Source organism: Sparus aurata, chromosome 12 (assembly GCF_900880675.1).
Source record: "Sparus aurata chromosome 12, fSpaAur1.1, whole genome shotgun sequence".
NCBI classification, from domain to species: Eukaryota; Metazoa; Chordata; class Actinopteri; order Spariformes; family Sparidae; genus Sparus; species Sparus aurata.
In genome coordinates, this window is record NC_044198.1 from 14,999,060 (window position 1) to 15,013,281 (window position 14,222).

The window sequence follows — 14,222 nt, forward strand, 5'->3', positions numbered from 1 at the left end:
TCAATTCAAACTTCTATGTACACACCGAATCAAAATGTTATTTTAAAAGATCATTATATATGTTTTCACATTATATTATATTATATTATATTATATTATATTATATTTGAGTAAAACTTAAAATGCAAGTTCAATTTGTATTATCATTTGCTAATAATTTAATCTATCTAAAATGTTCACCTTTCAATAAGGAAGGGAAAGTTGTTTGACATTAAATATTCAAAGAGCGATATTCAAATGTAAATTCAAGTTTGAAAATGAAAAAAACAAGTAAATTAAACAACAAAGACTTAATTTCCATTCATGCAAAAAATGTAACTCATATTTAAAATGAAAATCTTAACATCTTGTAGCAGACTAGAGTTCTTGCAGCTCAAACAAAGGGCTTGTGAGATACAAAAAATACTTTTCTATTCAAGAATGAATATAAAATGCTATGGAGATTAGAAAGATTATCCCAACATTTATTTTTGTCATGAACAAAGGAGTGGAAAAAAAATTATATCCGAAGGGGAAAAGTTTGGGCACCCCAGCCTAGATTTATTGTGTATAATGATTTAATCAGCAAATGCATGCTCTGACAGACCATCATTATTTAGTTTTGAAATCATGTTGGGAATTTAAAAAAAAAAAAAATATTTTACATATTTTATTTGACCAGGAAAGGAGTGTCATTGAGATCAAAAATATCCTTTTTCCGATGGGAGTGCTGGCCAAGACAGGCAGCAGCACAGTTTGACCTGCCTCCATAGATTCAGACAATTTTCCAAATGATTCCAGGCAGAGGAGGATTATTACTCATCCACCTTCAGCTTCAAATTTTTTCAAATAAAAGCAATAAAATAATTAGGGCTGCAAACAATTCGGTTAACTCCTTTGACTGTTTTAATTTAAACTAGTGAAGGACACTCTTTTCTAAACAAAAAGGGGGCTGACTGACAAACCTGGCAACCAGCGCATCTTCATATTCTGTTCCATCACTGAAAGCGGGCCGACCATCTGCCCTTCTTTGTGTGTGAATTCCTTTATTTAGAGTATTTAATGCATACGTGTTAATTAAGGCATGTTTAGGACAAATGTTCTCATTATTTCTATTAATGGGTGTTTTAATAAACCCGCACAGGCACGAGCATCGTTTAAAGACACAATATGCTGCTCTGCGTTTGAGGAAAAATACCGTTTGCAGACTCACATGACTCAACACAATGACACTCAGGTTTACAGGACCAAGGATGTTATCACTTTCATTCTTTTTTAAATCCAGCTGTCAACCGAAACATATTCACACTATGTTGGGATTATTTCTGATGTCTTAATCCTGAAAATTCAAACTCACATCATCAAAATATCAATCGGATCAGATTGAGGTCAACACATTGAATTACATAAACTTTCTTTAGACAGTTGTTTTTGTCACAATTTATTCTTTATTACACACCGGGAACATAAGTAGTCGACTTCAAGAGGCAGAGGGAATAATAATCACAATCAAGAGGGGTTGCGAGGTCCATTCCTGGACTGGATGGAAAGATCTGTGCATTTTCACCGTTGGTTTGCCCTTGAGCAAGCAATTCATTTTGATTGAAATTCAGCTGTATGAGTCTGGAAAGCAAGATCTTTCCCCTGGATGAGTAAAAGAAATAAAGGATAAATAAAGATTCAATATTTGACATTTAACCTGAGGAACATACATGCTTTTAGAGCCCTCCTGGTACATTTTCTACATTAAACAGCTTAAAGGAACTTAATTCTTCCGTCCCCTGTGGACAAAAGCACTTTATCAATGAGACAAGGCCATAGTTAGAACCTTTACGTGAGCATGATGGTGTCAGGCAGTATAAATAACTGCATCTTTTGCTTAGTAAACATAAGATTACGGTTTTCAAGGAGGAGCACAGTATGTGTTGTTTGCACTCAAAAGAGCTCACAAGCCGTAATTTGAATGCATGCAAAGAGGCGCTGCAGCTCTGATTTGTGTTTTTCCTGGGGTTGCGTTTATATTTACATAAATGCTACTGGTGATGTTTGTACGAATGGATGTCAGCTGATCAAGGTCTGAGGACAGAAACGCTGGAAATAAAATGACTACAAATGATCGAGACTGAGCTGGACTGTTTATTTCACATAAATGTAACTAATTCTGTCTTTGCACCATTACAATACTGACATTAAAAAATCGGTCCGATGCCAACTTAGGTACCCAGATGGGAAGAAAAGTGGATTGGTGCATCCCAGTTTACAGAGTTTACAATTACTTCCAAAAATCACACAACATATGATTTGCATCAGTTCAAGTCCTCAGACTCTGGGCCAGTCTGTTGAGCTCCTGCGACAGAGCTGTGACCGTGTCCAGGATCCTCTGCTTGTCCTTCTCCTCCAACCGAGCTTCACATCTCTGGGCAAACTTATCAGGATGCCACAGCGTTTGCTGCTTCCGGAGAATTTTACGAAACACCGGCACGTCCTTTCGGTCCGCACCGTGCAGCATCACATCCACCATCTCCTGCACCGTTCCTCGTGGAGCTGGCCAGGGGATGTCGTTGTAGCTCAGCTTTGCGCTGCCAGCTGACGAGCCAGCGTTAAAAGTAGCAGCGCACCCTTCCTCGTACCTGCGCTTCTTACCCAGCCGAGTCTCTTCCTCTTTACGTGCCGCTCGTGCCAGATACTCTTCGTGCTCCCTCTGCAGCCTCTCATGGAGCTCTTTGTTGCTTTGCTCTTCCTGCTCCCTCTCTTGTTTGCTCTTCCTTCTTTTCCACCCAGAAGACGACGCAGCCAGTCTCTGAGCTTCGGCATGCTTTTTATCGAAGTACTCTTTTCTGATGCGATCAGCCCAGTCCCCGAAGTCTACATCGTCGTCATCAACAGCAAGGTAATCGTCCGCTGTGGAACAAACACAGCAGTGTTACTGCCATGTAAAGAAAGTGGAAACTAAAGACAAGATTAAAAGATAAGTTTAAATTTACCATCGTATACTCCAAAGGTTTCATTGAATTCATCCTCGCATTCACCAAACAGCTTCTCCAGCCACTCCTTCTCAGGGTCCCTTTCAGAAGGACGGCTCATGTTTGATGCAGTCTGTGAAGAACACGAAGAAATTATTTTTATACCACTTTTATATGAATGAAAAACAACAGCTGCCTGGAGAGGGCTGAATAATAAGTGATAAGAATGATAGAGATAAAACAACCAAACATCTGCTGACAATTTTTCAGTCAATCAATTAATCAACTAATTCTTTCAGCTTTATTATTAAATATAGTATAGTAAGAAATGAGGGTTTTGGCTTGTGGAAAGGCAAATGTGAAGCGTTCAAGGGCATTTTCTCAAATTTCTGACATTTTAAAGACTCAGCGACTTCAATGACCATTAGTTAGCAGCCATACACTTTTTAGTAAATGTTATATAAATGTCTTTTGTCACCTCTTTTTGTCTCAGCCAGTTCAGCAGGTCTTCAGGTGTGACTCCAGCACTGTTGGGAACAGTCAGAGCTTCTGGGCAGCTCTTCTTCAGGGGGACAACCAGGTCGACATAGGCTGAAGCAAAAACAAAACAAAAACCAGAATAAAACAGATGGCTGTTAACCTTTATAATTCCCCTTGTTCCTCTGTCCTTGTTACCTGTTTTCCCGTGTTTAAGAGCCCTGTTAGCTGCGGTGTGTAACGCTGTGTCTCCTTTACGGTCCCTCTGCAGGACATCGGCTCCGTGTTTGAGCAGCAGCCGCAGCACGGCGTCGTCTCCCAGGCAGCAGGCCAGGTGCAGCGGGCCCCTCTCCCTCTTGCCCTGGGAGAAGTTCACGTCCAGGTCCCGGTGCTTCCGCAGGTACGACTTCAGCTTCAGCAGGCTGCCCTCCTCCACGTATCTCCACACCCGCTTCTGCTTGCGAGACACCATACGGACCAAAAACAGACAAGAACATGAGACTCACGACGACAAACTGAGCTGGATTTGTGGGTAAACAACGTTAGCTTTCTCAGCCTTAGCGCTTAGCATTAGCATCGGCTAACCCGGTCCCGCTTCTTAATAACTCCGAAGATAGCGGCAGTTCGGACAGGAAGGTTCCGGGGCCAGAATCTTTCCGCTGTTGTCACTAGGTGTCAGTGTTGACCATCTTTCATAATTAGCCATTAATTGATCAAATAAACCCGTATTACATGCCACTGTATTGACTTAACAGCACACTGTAGCTTGACAGGATGCCCTGAAATGCAATATGTTTTCCTTCCTTCTCTTTATATTGTGAAAAGAAGGGCCCACTATTCATCCTACACAGAACACTGGAAGTGTTTGGCACAATAATGACGATTCTCGGACGTTCAGGACTCTGTTGCTATCCTCTACATGGGTAATTAGTCAGTATTCATAAGCTGTCCCTGCTCTCTATGGGTTTCTGGGCCTCTACCCCCTTTAGACATGCCACCTGACAGGGAGATGTCATGTAAAGAGATCGTCTGTGTGCTTCTCTCTGTCTGTGTATGTCAGGGTTTAACATTGGTTAGTGAATAATGATAAATACATTTTGAGTTGTAGGGCATCTTCAAGGGCTTCATTTTGTGTTGGTAACAGAGTTCAGATGAAAAAAAAAGATAGAATGATTATACAGCCTGCTGATCACATCTGATGAACAATAACAGACGTCCTGAACATGTTGTAGGGTTTTATAGTGTTTTATAGTGTACAGTTCCTGGGATGAAACTTTGCACCATAATCAGCAGCAACCAGTTTCAACTACAGGTGCTATTGGAGAGAAAAACATTCTCTCATGTGTTTGTTCAAATTCTTCGGTGCATGCTATGCTTCAGAACATTTTTAACATAAGATAATGTTATGAGTTGATGGGAACAAAACCCTCCCCAGCTTCCCCAGTGTAAATGACACCTATGAGCAGATTGCATGGAGTTCATTTTTACTAGGAATTTCACTGAAATGTTTTGTGGTGAAACTTTGCACATCCCATTAAAAAAATCTCACTGGTTGAGAGTCAGACTTTGGAAAATGGAAATGGAAATGCAGGGCAGTCCTGAAGCAACCTGAACAACTGCTGCATCTGCCAAGTTCCCTAAAGTTACTGCTGTTAATCTTTCATGGCACGTACAAAATAATGAGTGTTTGTTAGGGCTGCGTGATTATTTGACAGATATGATGATCGTGATATGACTCATGATTAGTGCAAATGATCCTTTTTGCATCACAATTGTCATTTTCAGTGATGCAAACTATTAAAATCATGATGATTTGACATATGTTGTGATCTGTATTTAAAAAAAAGTTTTTCTTACGTCTGGAGATCACAGTCTGTTGGTCAGATGGTGTAATTACGCATTTAACCTTTATCAAAAGATTGCAGCTTCGGCGATCTGGTTATCACACATGGCCATATTGCAGATTTTATCATATTTTTAATTTACTATGCAGCTCTACTATATGTGGTGCTGCAAAAGTAACGGTGGCCTTGACTCACAATATATTTGACTGTTGTTGAAAAATTAACCCAGAATTAATTTTTAATCAAAGGTTGAGGATATTATATATATTTTATAACTAACTCTCTCAAAGGAATCTTTATTCAGAAATTGAGGTTACAGGCTTTTTTAAATGTATTTATTTATTTATTTTCAAAAACGTCTTCATGATCACCATCATTAGTCTAATATGTGGCAAGATTAAAGAACAATCTGACATTATCAGCTGCACCACAGACATCAGTTTAAACTGCAGCATGCAGCCTCTCTGGTTGTTGCTCTTGCGTAATTTCTTGCTTGCACGCGCAGCTATCTTTACCTGCGATGCTTAAATTTGTGCAGCTGAGCTTCTGAACTGGCTCGGCTCTGCTGCAGATGACAGAGCATCCATTTAGGGCCTGAGGGAGGGAAGGATGCACAATGGAGAGGATAGAGGAGGGAATGAAGGGACACTTTGTGCCCATGTGAAGAGGATGATCTTCTCCGAGACTCACATAACCCAAGATCCGGAGTCGCCCAAAGCTTGGGCACTTCCGCTCCTTTTTGCTGTCGGAAACGACGTGTCTCCACTAACGATGAACGCCTTTGAAATGTCTGACATCTCAGGAGAGACAGAGTGAGGGCAGAGAGTGGGGGAGAAAGAGACGTCTGATTTGTCACCTCAGGTGTTTGAGTCACATGTTTGCCACTATGGATGTTTAAGCTCCTTTTCTATAGTTCCTTTTTGTCACACACTCCCCCAGTAGTTTCCTCACACGTCCATTGTAGAAGAGTGTCTGATGCAAGCACCCTTGTCCTCCAAGACCTCAGGTGGAGCATGCATCTTCACAGAAGGCCCTGAAAGCAGGGAGATGCTTCTGAAAGACAGGATATCCCCGATCAGGAACACCTACCTTGCCAACTCTTTGCCTTTCCTGCCTGGCCTGCTGACTCCTATCCTGTCCGTGAGGTCTGTCGTCCTCCTGGGACGTTTGCAAGGAGGAGCACTGCAGGAGCGGGTGGCAGGAAGCTTAAGGCCCTCCAAGACGCTCCAAGGGTCAGCACCTCATCCTACCACACTACGGATCAAGGTCCGGTCTGTTTGCCGTGCTGCTCAGCCTCCATTGTTAGGACGGAGGAGAAACGTGTGCACACTTCCTCTGTCTATTTTCTGCCTGACCTGGTTTATTGGGTTCTGATTTATGACAGCTGAACATGTGTTGCTAACATACAGTAGGTCTGGCTGCAAGCCTAAATTGAAACAAACGCAAAGGAGCAGGCACTTTGTCACCCATTGATATGACAATGAGTGAGTTAAGGGGGGTCACACCTATAGAAGCTCTTACCTTTCCCTTTGGTTTCTATTGATATACATCAGATCTGGGGTTTGACCTTTTTTCACAGTCTGCATTGTGCTGTTCCGATCACCTCCAAAGCCAGAGAGGATTTGTGGTTTCATGCCTCTCTGTTCAGATTTTCAAGAAATATAAAAACAAAACGAAATAAATGAATTCTGTTTTTAATATAAATTACCCCTCGTTGCATTGGTGAATGAACTATTCAGATCCATAAAAGGTTAAAGTACACATTATGAAAAATACTCCACTAACAGTAGAACTCATGTTTTCGAACTGCACCTACGTGTCTTAAAGTGAAACTCTCGCCAAAAAGCAACCAAGGCTTTATTTGTGATTGAATATGAGTCAAACCTTCGTGTAAATGCATAATTATGACGAAAGAGGCACTTTTAAGATTGACCGTAGTTTAGTTTTCGGGCAAGCCAATTTTCAATGTTGTGCAGGGGCACTTTTACGCTAGCATCAAAATCGCTATTTTTAAAACACTAAGAAGGTTCGACACAACATGAAACTGTGCTCGTAGTATCACCAGGGTCTCTACTCATGAACACGAGCATTGAGGACATTGTTTGTGTACGCAGAGTTTACTAAAAAAAAAGGTTTTTGGACAACTCACGTTAGCAGTAGCACCTCCGGTGCGCCGCCGTTAGGGTAGACCTAACAGGTAGGAGGACCACCGTTACTCTCCTGCCTGATAGGTTGCACTCAGGGATCGACACTTTTTGTCTGCCATGACGGCGACGCGCCGGAGATCCAGCTCCAACGGTGAGTAGTTCAAAAACCTTCTTTTTAGTAAACTCGTTCATGTGTAGAGACCCTGGTGATACTACGAGCACAGTTTCATGATGTGTCGAGCCTTCTTAGTGTTTTAGAAATAGCGATTTTGATGCTAGCGTAAAAGTGCCCCTGCACCCCATTGAAAATTAGCTTGCCCGAAATTAAACTACGGTAAATCTTAAAAGTGCCTCTTTTGTCGTAATTATGCATTTACAGGAAGGTTTGACTCATATTCAATCACAAATAAAGCCTCGGTTGCTTTTTGGCGAGAGTTTCATTTTTAAGTATAGAGGTATTATCAACAAAATGTAATGTAAGTATCTTAAGTGAAAGAATGTGGTCTCTGTCAGTATTTTACTGTTATATCTGATGTTTTTGGATTAAGTAACTGTTGTGTTATGTGCATGTTGCAGTTTGCAGCTGTGGATGTGATGATGGATTTTTTTTTTTTGTGCTGAAGTTAGGCTTGAGAACAGAGTTAATTTTTTTTACAAGATTTATCTAATTGAAACTGCTGAGTAACCATTTACCTGGTTCTTGAGGACAGTGGAGATAATGAGGACTATAACATATATATATATATATGTATATATGTATGTATATATGTATGTATATATATATATATATATATATATATATATATATATATATATATATATATATACAGAGAGAGAGAGAGAATTATAGCTCCTCAAGTTACTTTTATAACTGTCATTTTCTTTTCTGGTCTGTCATTTAATTTGTACTTAGGTATGCATTACACTTACTTTTTAAAATATAATTGAATCGTGAGTACAATCCTTTCCACAGCTGTATGTAACTATATTTTACATTACTGAATTGTGATAACAGATGCGTTCGTGTGTCGTTCTGATGCTGCAGCTGGTTGGTTCTACTTTAGCTAGATAACTAGATATTTTGTTTGTAAAGTCTTTCCGTAATCTGCATTGTGGCAAAAAAAAAAAGTCAAACAAAATAGGGAGAAAAGAACAGTTTGTTTGTATAAGGAAAAACAAAAGCAAGAAAAAATTAACAATTGCAAAACTTGATTTGGATTGTTTTTCAGGTAAAAATTACATTACATGAAAACTGCTTTACCTGGTTTCCGGGGACCGTGCTAATAATGGGACTTTTTGAACATTTAGTTCAAAACGAGGCAGATTTATATTGTCAGGAGTTATTAGAAATGACAAGTTGTATCAGGTGTTGACTTGGATGTCGACAAAATGCTATTAGTGATATAATTAGTGGTATGAGTTTGTTACCTCTTGTTATCTTATGGAGCTTTGATTTTTGTTATCAGGCAACACTAGCGCTCGTCTTTGCAGAGACAGAACTACTGTTGCTTTAATGGGGAAATTACTCAAAACAATGATATTTTACTTACATTATCCATACAGAAAACAAAGCTATTTCTTAAAGCATTTGGACAAAGGAAAGGTTTCATGATAATCTATACATGTGAATGTTTATAAGCTGTTGTAGATGTTTGTCATTTTTTAGCGGGGGGGAGACATAAGACTGTTTATACCCTCGGGATTCCCTGCGGCCAGGCTGGTTCCAGTGCAGACAACTTAATTTTCACACTCTGTTATTACAGAGGAATGAAAACATTTGTGTAATCGTTTCTGAACAATCATCTCAGACAAACATCCAGCCTATAGAGCGTCAAGGGGCATCAAACCCCTCTTTTCTCTCACAGCACTTTGTTTCCAACTTTTGTCAAAGTTCATGCCATGAAATCTTCGTAACACGATCACATTAGCTTCATAAAACTTGAAAACCGATGGAAATAATCTATCCTGATCGTGTTACACAGCGGGCTTTGACTTTGATGCTGACAGGTGGAGGATAATGTAACTAGTCGTCTTGTAAAAAAAACTATCTGCTGGATGGAATTTAAAAATCTACCGCATGCTGTTTCACTAGTAAAACATGTTGTTGTGCAGACGTCTGTCCAAGATTTATATTCAGCAGGAATGCCACTTCCCTGTCTTGTATATAAAAAATGTTTCAGACTAGATTCAGACATGTGTTAACAGAGATCCTGTCTGCGTGTCTGTGTTTGTGTCTTGACTCAGATGAGATTTAGTGGAGCGGAGACAGTGATGAAGGAGATGGAGCGAATGTCGCTGCAGCTGTTGGATTTTTTTCTCTTTTAGATTTTCACCTGTCTGACATAAAAACCACAGATGATTTTTTTCTCTTCAGTTTTTGTCACATTTAGCTAAAAGGCACACTGTACTCAACTGTAATTGAATGTGGATTAGACTAAGTCATTCTCCATCACAGGTATTACACAGTGACAGATAGACGACCCCGACTACAAATCAGTAACCAGGGATTAGTCCAATCCTTTTTCCTCCTTCTGTTGCTGCTTATATCCTGTAAAAAGCTCATTACAGTCTGAATGGTTAATCATTGAATTTTAATTTAAAGCTCAACAACCTGTTGTGGTGTTTATTTGCTATTTAGATGTCACATTTTCTAATTTAGATAGACTAATAACATGGAGAGGCTATTTTCAGATGCAGTCACAGACAAAAGAATCCTGTAGTTGTTGTAATTAACCCTTTAAGACTTTAGCCCGATCTCCTGTGGTTGATCCAATTTAGAAACTTTTGTCCTCACTGATTGTTTGTGTGAGCGAATTGTAAGAAGAGGAGGAGAAACAAACATTCCCCCCGAAAAGGGAAACAGAAGTGGAACGTGCATTTCCTGCAGACATATGCTTTGATTTCGGCCCTGCGAAACACAATAGCAGGGAGACTGCCTCCCCGCAGCAATGCACCAGCAGGAAGAAGCACATTCACTGGATGGGAGAAAATACATTCCAGCAAGACGAAACAAGCTGTCACAAGTTAACAGAGTGAGACCAGAGAGAGGATTTGTGTTTTTTCAAAGCACCTTTTTTTTTTTATTATTACAAATCATAAACGTCGATTCAAAATAATGTGTATTCACAAAATGCTTTAATTCATTGACTCATTCCTTCACACATGAACACACAGACAGACACATCCTCACACACACACACACACACACACACACACACACACACACACACCAGCAGACTGTCAAAGCAGTCACCTTTTAATTGGGCCCTCCGCAAGCCTGGAAACATTTGTCAGCTGCCATCTGTCTGTCCGTCTGGGACTCCCAACCCCTCCTCCCCACTATCTCCGTCTCTCCTTACAACACTCTTATCAGACTCCTACACATCTTAACTGACTGACACGCCCTTCGGAGACACACATATGTAACACTGCCGGCTGGGATGCAGATACTGCAGCCTGAGCTGGAGACGGGGGTCGTCTGACAGAAATCACACCTCAAGTGCTTACAAATGAAAACGAGAACGGCGGGGGGCAAATGCATGAGGAATACACGTGAGGGACTTGAGGACAGAGTTGGAAGCTCTGTCGAAACACATGAGCAGGTGGTCCTTTTAAAATACATTCCACTTTTCCCAAAACATCATTCTGTTCATGCTTGGTCCCTTGTGTTAAGTAGTTCAGTTTTGCTGCCCTGCAACTGAGAGCGAGGCTGGAGTCTGAGGTGGTCGGACCACAAAAAGCCTCACCGGGGTCTTCAGTAGTCCAGAGCAAAGGTGACACCCTGAAGCTGACGGCTGAGAGCAAGCACGCAGCGTTGTAAAGTTCTGATTTACCTGCATTGTTCTGCATTGTTCACCTCTTCCCCAGCATGCGTCTGAGCCCTCGGCTGTCGTCACACCTTTGTGGCCAGAGACTGAGCCTCTGTCTTCTGAGAGGACAGGGAGCTGACCGGACTGGCATGCAAGGATTTCTTCAGGTTGAGTAGGCAAAGACACTGGGATCTGAAGCGCAGGTCGAAGAAGGCGTAGAGGAAGGGGTTGAGGCAGCTGTTGACGTAGGCCAGGCAGGTTGCATACGGGTGAACCAGCAGGAGGGGACGCAGGAAGGCACAGGTGTCAGGGAACAGATCCAGGTAGGAGAGGGCGTCAGCACTCTTCACCACGTGGAAGGGCATCCAGCAGGCGGCGAACACTACTACCAGCGTGGTGATGATCTTCAGCAGCCTCCTCTTACGCTGGTCCTCTTTGCGCAGGGTGTTGAAGTGGCGGGTGACGGTGCAGCCGATGAAGCAGTAGCACACCATCATTGCCAGGAAGGGAAGGAGAAAGCCCAGCGCTGAGGAGGAGATGCTGAGACCTGCGATCCACAGGTACTCTTGCTTCTTGTTGGCCACCACCAGACTGAAGTCCATGGCGCAGGATGTGCGGTTGCTGGTTGTATCATGTATGGTGGTGCGGAAGATCAGAGTCGGGGCGGCCAGGAGACCAGACAGCAGCCAGATGGCCGTCAGGGAGGCCTGCGTGTGCCCACGGGTACGCAGCTGGGTGCTGGACAAGGAGTGCACGATGGCCAAGTAGCGGTCGAAGCTCATGCAGGTGAGGCAGAAGACGCTGGCGTACATGTTGAGCAGGACCACGTAGCTGCTGATCTTGCACAGGGCCACTCCGAAGGGCCAGTGGTAGCCCATGGCTGTGTAGACGGCCCACAGAGGCAGAGTGACCACAAAGGTGAGGTCAGCCAGGGCCAGGTTGCCGATGTAGACGTCAGTGGCTCGCCTCTTCCCCTGGGCTCTCCACACGGTGAAGATGACCACCCCATTTCCAGAGAGGCCGAGGATGAAAATCAGCATGTACAGCACCGGGATGACAGAGTACGACGGCGTCCACTCAGAATAGTCACACATGGAGGAGTTTTCTGTCTCCTCGTAGTCGTAGTAGTCATAAGGACCCTCAGTCGGCTCCAGCTCCATTCTCTCTCTTCACTTCTTGTCCTTTTTATAAGGAAAAGAAAAGTCTAGGTTTGGTGCAGATAGATCCACAGTGGTTGACAGCACTCTGCTGTCTGTTGCTACATGTGCCCACCCTTATATACCCCCCTCAGACTTGTACCCTCCCAGGACATCCCCTCCTCCCCTCCCACTGCCGTCCTCCCTGCTGCTCTGAAGAACATGTTCTCTCGCTGTGTGCACGCCCACCTCTCTCTCCATTCATTTCATTTGTACCCCAGTGGAGTCACTTTAATACTTTTTCTTCACTTTTTAAGCACAAAGCATCGGCTACAGGAATTGATACCTATGGGGAAAATGACATAATCATTTATAATCAATCTTTTTTTTTTCTTTCCACAGATAATAGATTGACCCCACAGGCAACACTTTTCTTTATCAACTTTAGTGAAGTAAATTGTAATAGACATGTTTGGACTGTAGCCCACGAGTCAAGTCTGGGCATGACAAGTTTCACTAAGGACCCCATTTTAATATCAATCGAGAGTACTTCTAGCACCGGAGCACTCTACTGAAATGCTAATAGGCTGCACTATTTACATTTCTCTGTCTGCTTTCATGCCTGTACATGCTCCACCAGGCAGAACCACAAACTAAAGACAAAATAAAGATTAGTTTAGCTTTAATGAATTGTCAACAAACCAATTTCTTATTTAAGTTTAGTTTAGTGTAAGTTTAGCTTGCTAAATAAAACAACTGTCATATAACATTGTGGTATCACAATACGTCAATAAATACTACAAATAGAATATATAAAAATATGAATATGTATTTGTATAAAAGTCTGAAATTTGGCTTTATTGTTATTAAAACCTTAAAATCATATATTCAAAGCTCCTAAAAATATTGGATTTTTGAGTTTGATTTCCAACTCGTCAAATATTGACACTTTGAGATAATCAGTGTACATGGCTGTATTTGTCTTTTATTGTCATTTATAACATCTTTATAAACAAACAGTAAATAAGTTCAACAACCCAAATGCATCCTGTAAAGAAAAGAAAAGCTATTCTAATATGCGTTCAGTATTTGTTTTGAGAGGTGAGGTGTAAATGAGGTCAGGTTGAGTTGAGTTATGTTATATGCCTGGCAGAAATATATTCACCACTACTTGTGTTTCTCTACTTCTTGTGTATTTTGGACCTTCTCTTGATTTTAACATGAGAACTACAGACAAGATACAATATGAAACTATATTGATGCATCACTAGGGAAGTTCACTTGATACAGCAGCTCAAAAGACAAAAGCAGAGGGAAAAAAACAGTGACTCAGTTAGAAATCATCTTTTTAATATAGAAACATCACCATAACAGGAAAGGGAAAGAACATAAATGATTGTTTTTTTCACCACATGAACTCAATTAACCTGATTGAAGTGCAGCTGAACTCACTGCCCCTCAGTGCTTTGCAGCCAAGCATTTTCACTTATGACAAAAAACTAGTTCAGATTTTAGTGGAAATCCCAGAGTTATCCAAAGATATATAATATTTTGCATTTGGGGGGAAATGTGAAAACAATGGTGCACAGGACATCTAAATATTTCACAATGATTGAATGATGCAAACATAGAAACACCATAATTAAGCAATGGGGCTTGGACGTGCCAAATGTAACTACAATGATGAAACAGTGGCTGAAACAATACTTTCAGTGTGAAATTAGATGATTTCTTCAACTTTAAAGCAACTTAAAGATGAAACAAAAGTGGGAAAAACATTAGGAGGTTTAAGAGGCAACACTCTTCCTCTTTCTTCCTCTTCTCTGGTGTCTCCAGGGTGTATTTGTCGGTCCAGGTGGGACGTCTC

At 41.4% G+C, this 14,222-nt stretch overlaps 2 protein-coding genes across 2 annotated transcripts; both read right to left on the reverse strand.

Annotated features, from left to right (window-relative positions):
- Positions 1–2,094: 2,094 nt before the first annotated feature.
- On the reverse strand, positions 2,095–4,026 carry nfkbil1 (nuclear factor of kappa light polypeptide gene enhancer in B-cells inhibitor-like 1). Its single transcript, XM_030434656.1, has 4 exons — positions 3,618–4,026; positions 3,421–3,533; positions 2,964–3,075; positions 2,095–2,880 (listed from the first exon to the last, which is right to left on the reverse strand). The coding sequence occupies exons 1-4, from the start codon at positions 3,889–3,891 to the stop codon at positions 2,291–2,293; spliced, it is 1,089 nt and encodes a 362-aa protein (XP_030290516.1). The 5' UTR covers positions 3,892–4,026; the 3' UTR covers positions 2,095–2,290.
- Positions 4,027–10,460: 6,434 nt separating this feature from the next.
- On the reverse strand, positions 10,461–12,481 carry LOC115592122 (apelin receptor B-like). The gene has a single exon (XM_030434643.1). It carries the CDS (start codon positions 12,377–12,379, stop codon positions 11,303–11,305), a length of 1,077 nt encoding a protein of 358 aa, XP_030290503.1. The 5' UTR covers positions 12,380–12,481; the 3' UTR covers positions 10,461–11,302.
- Positions 12,482–14,222: the final 1,741 nt, after the last annotated feature.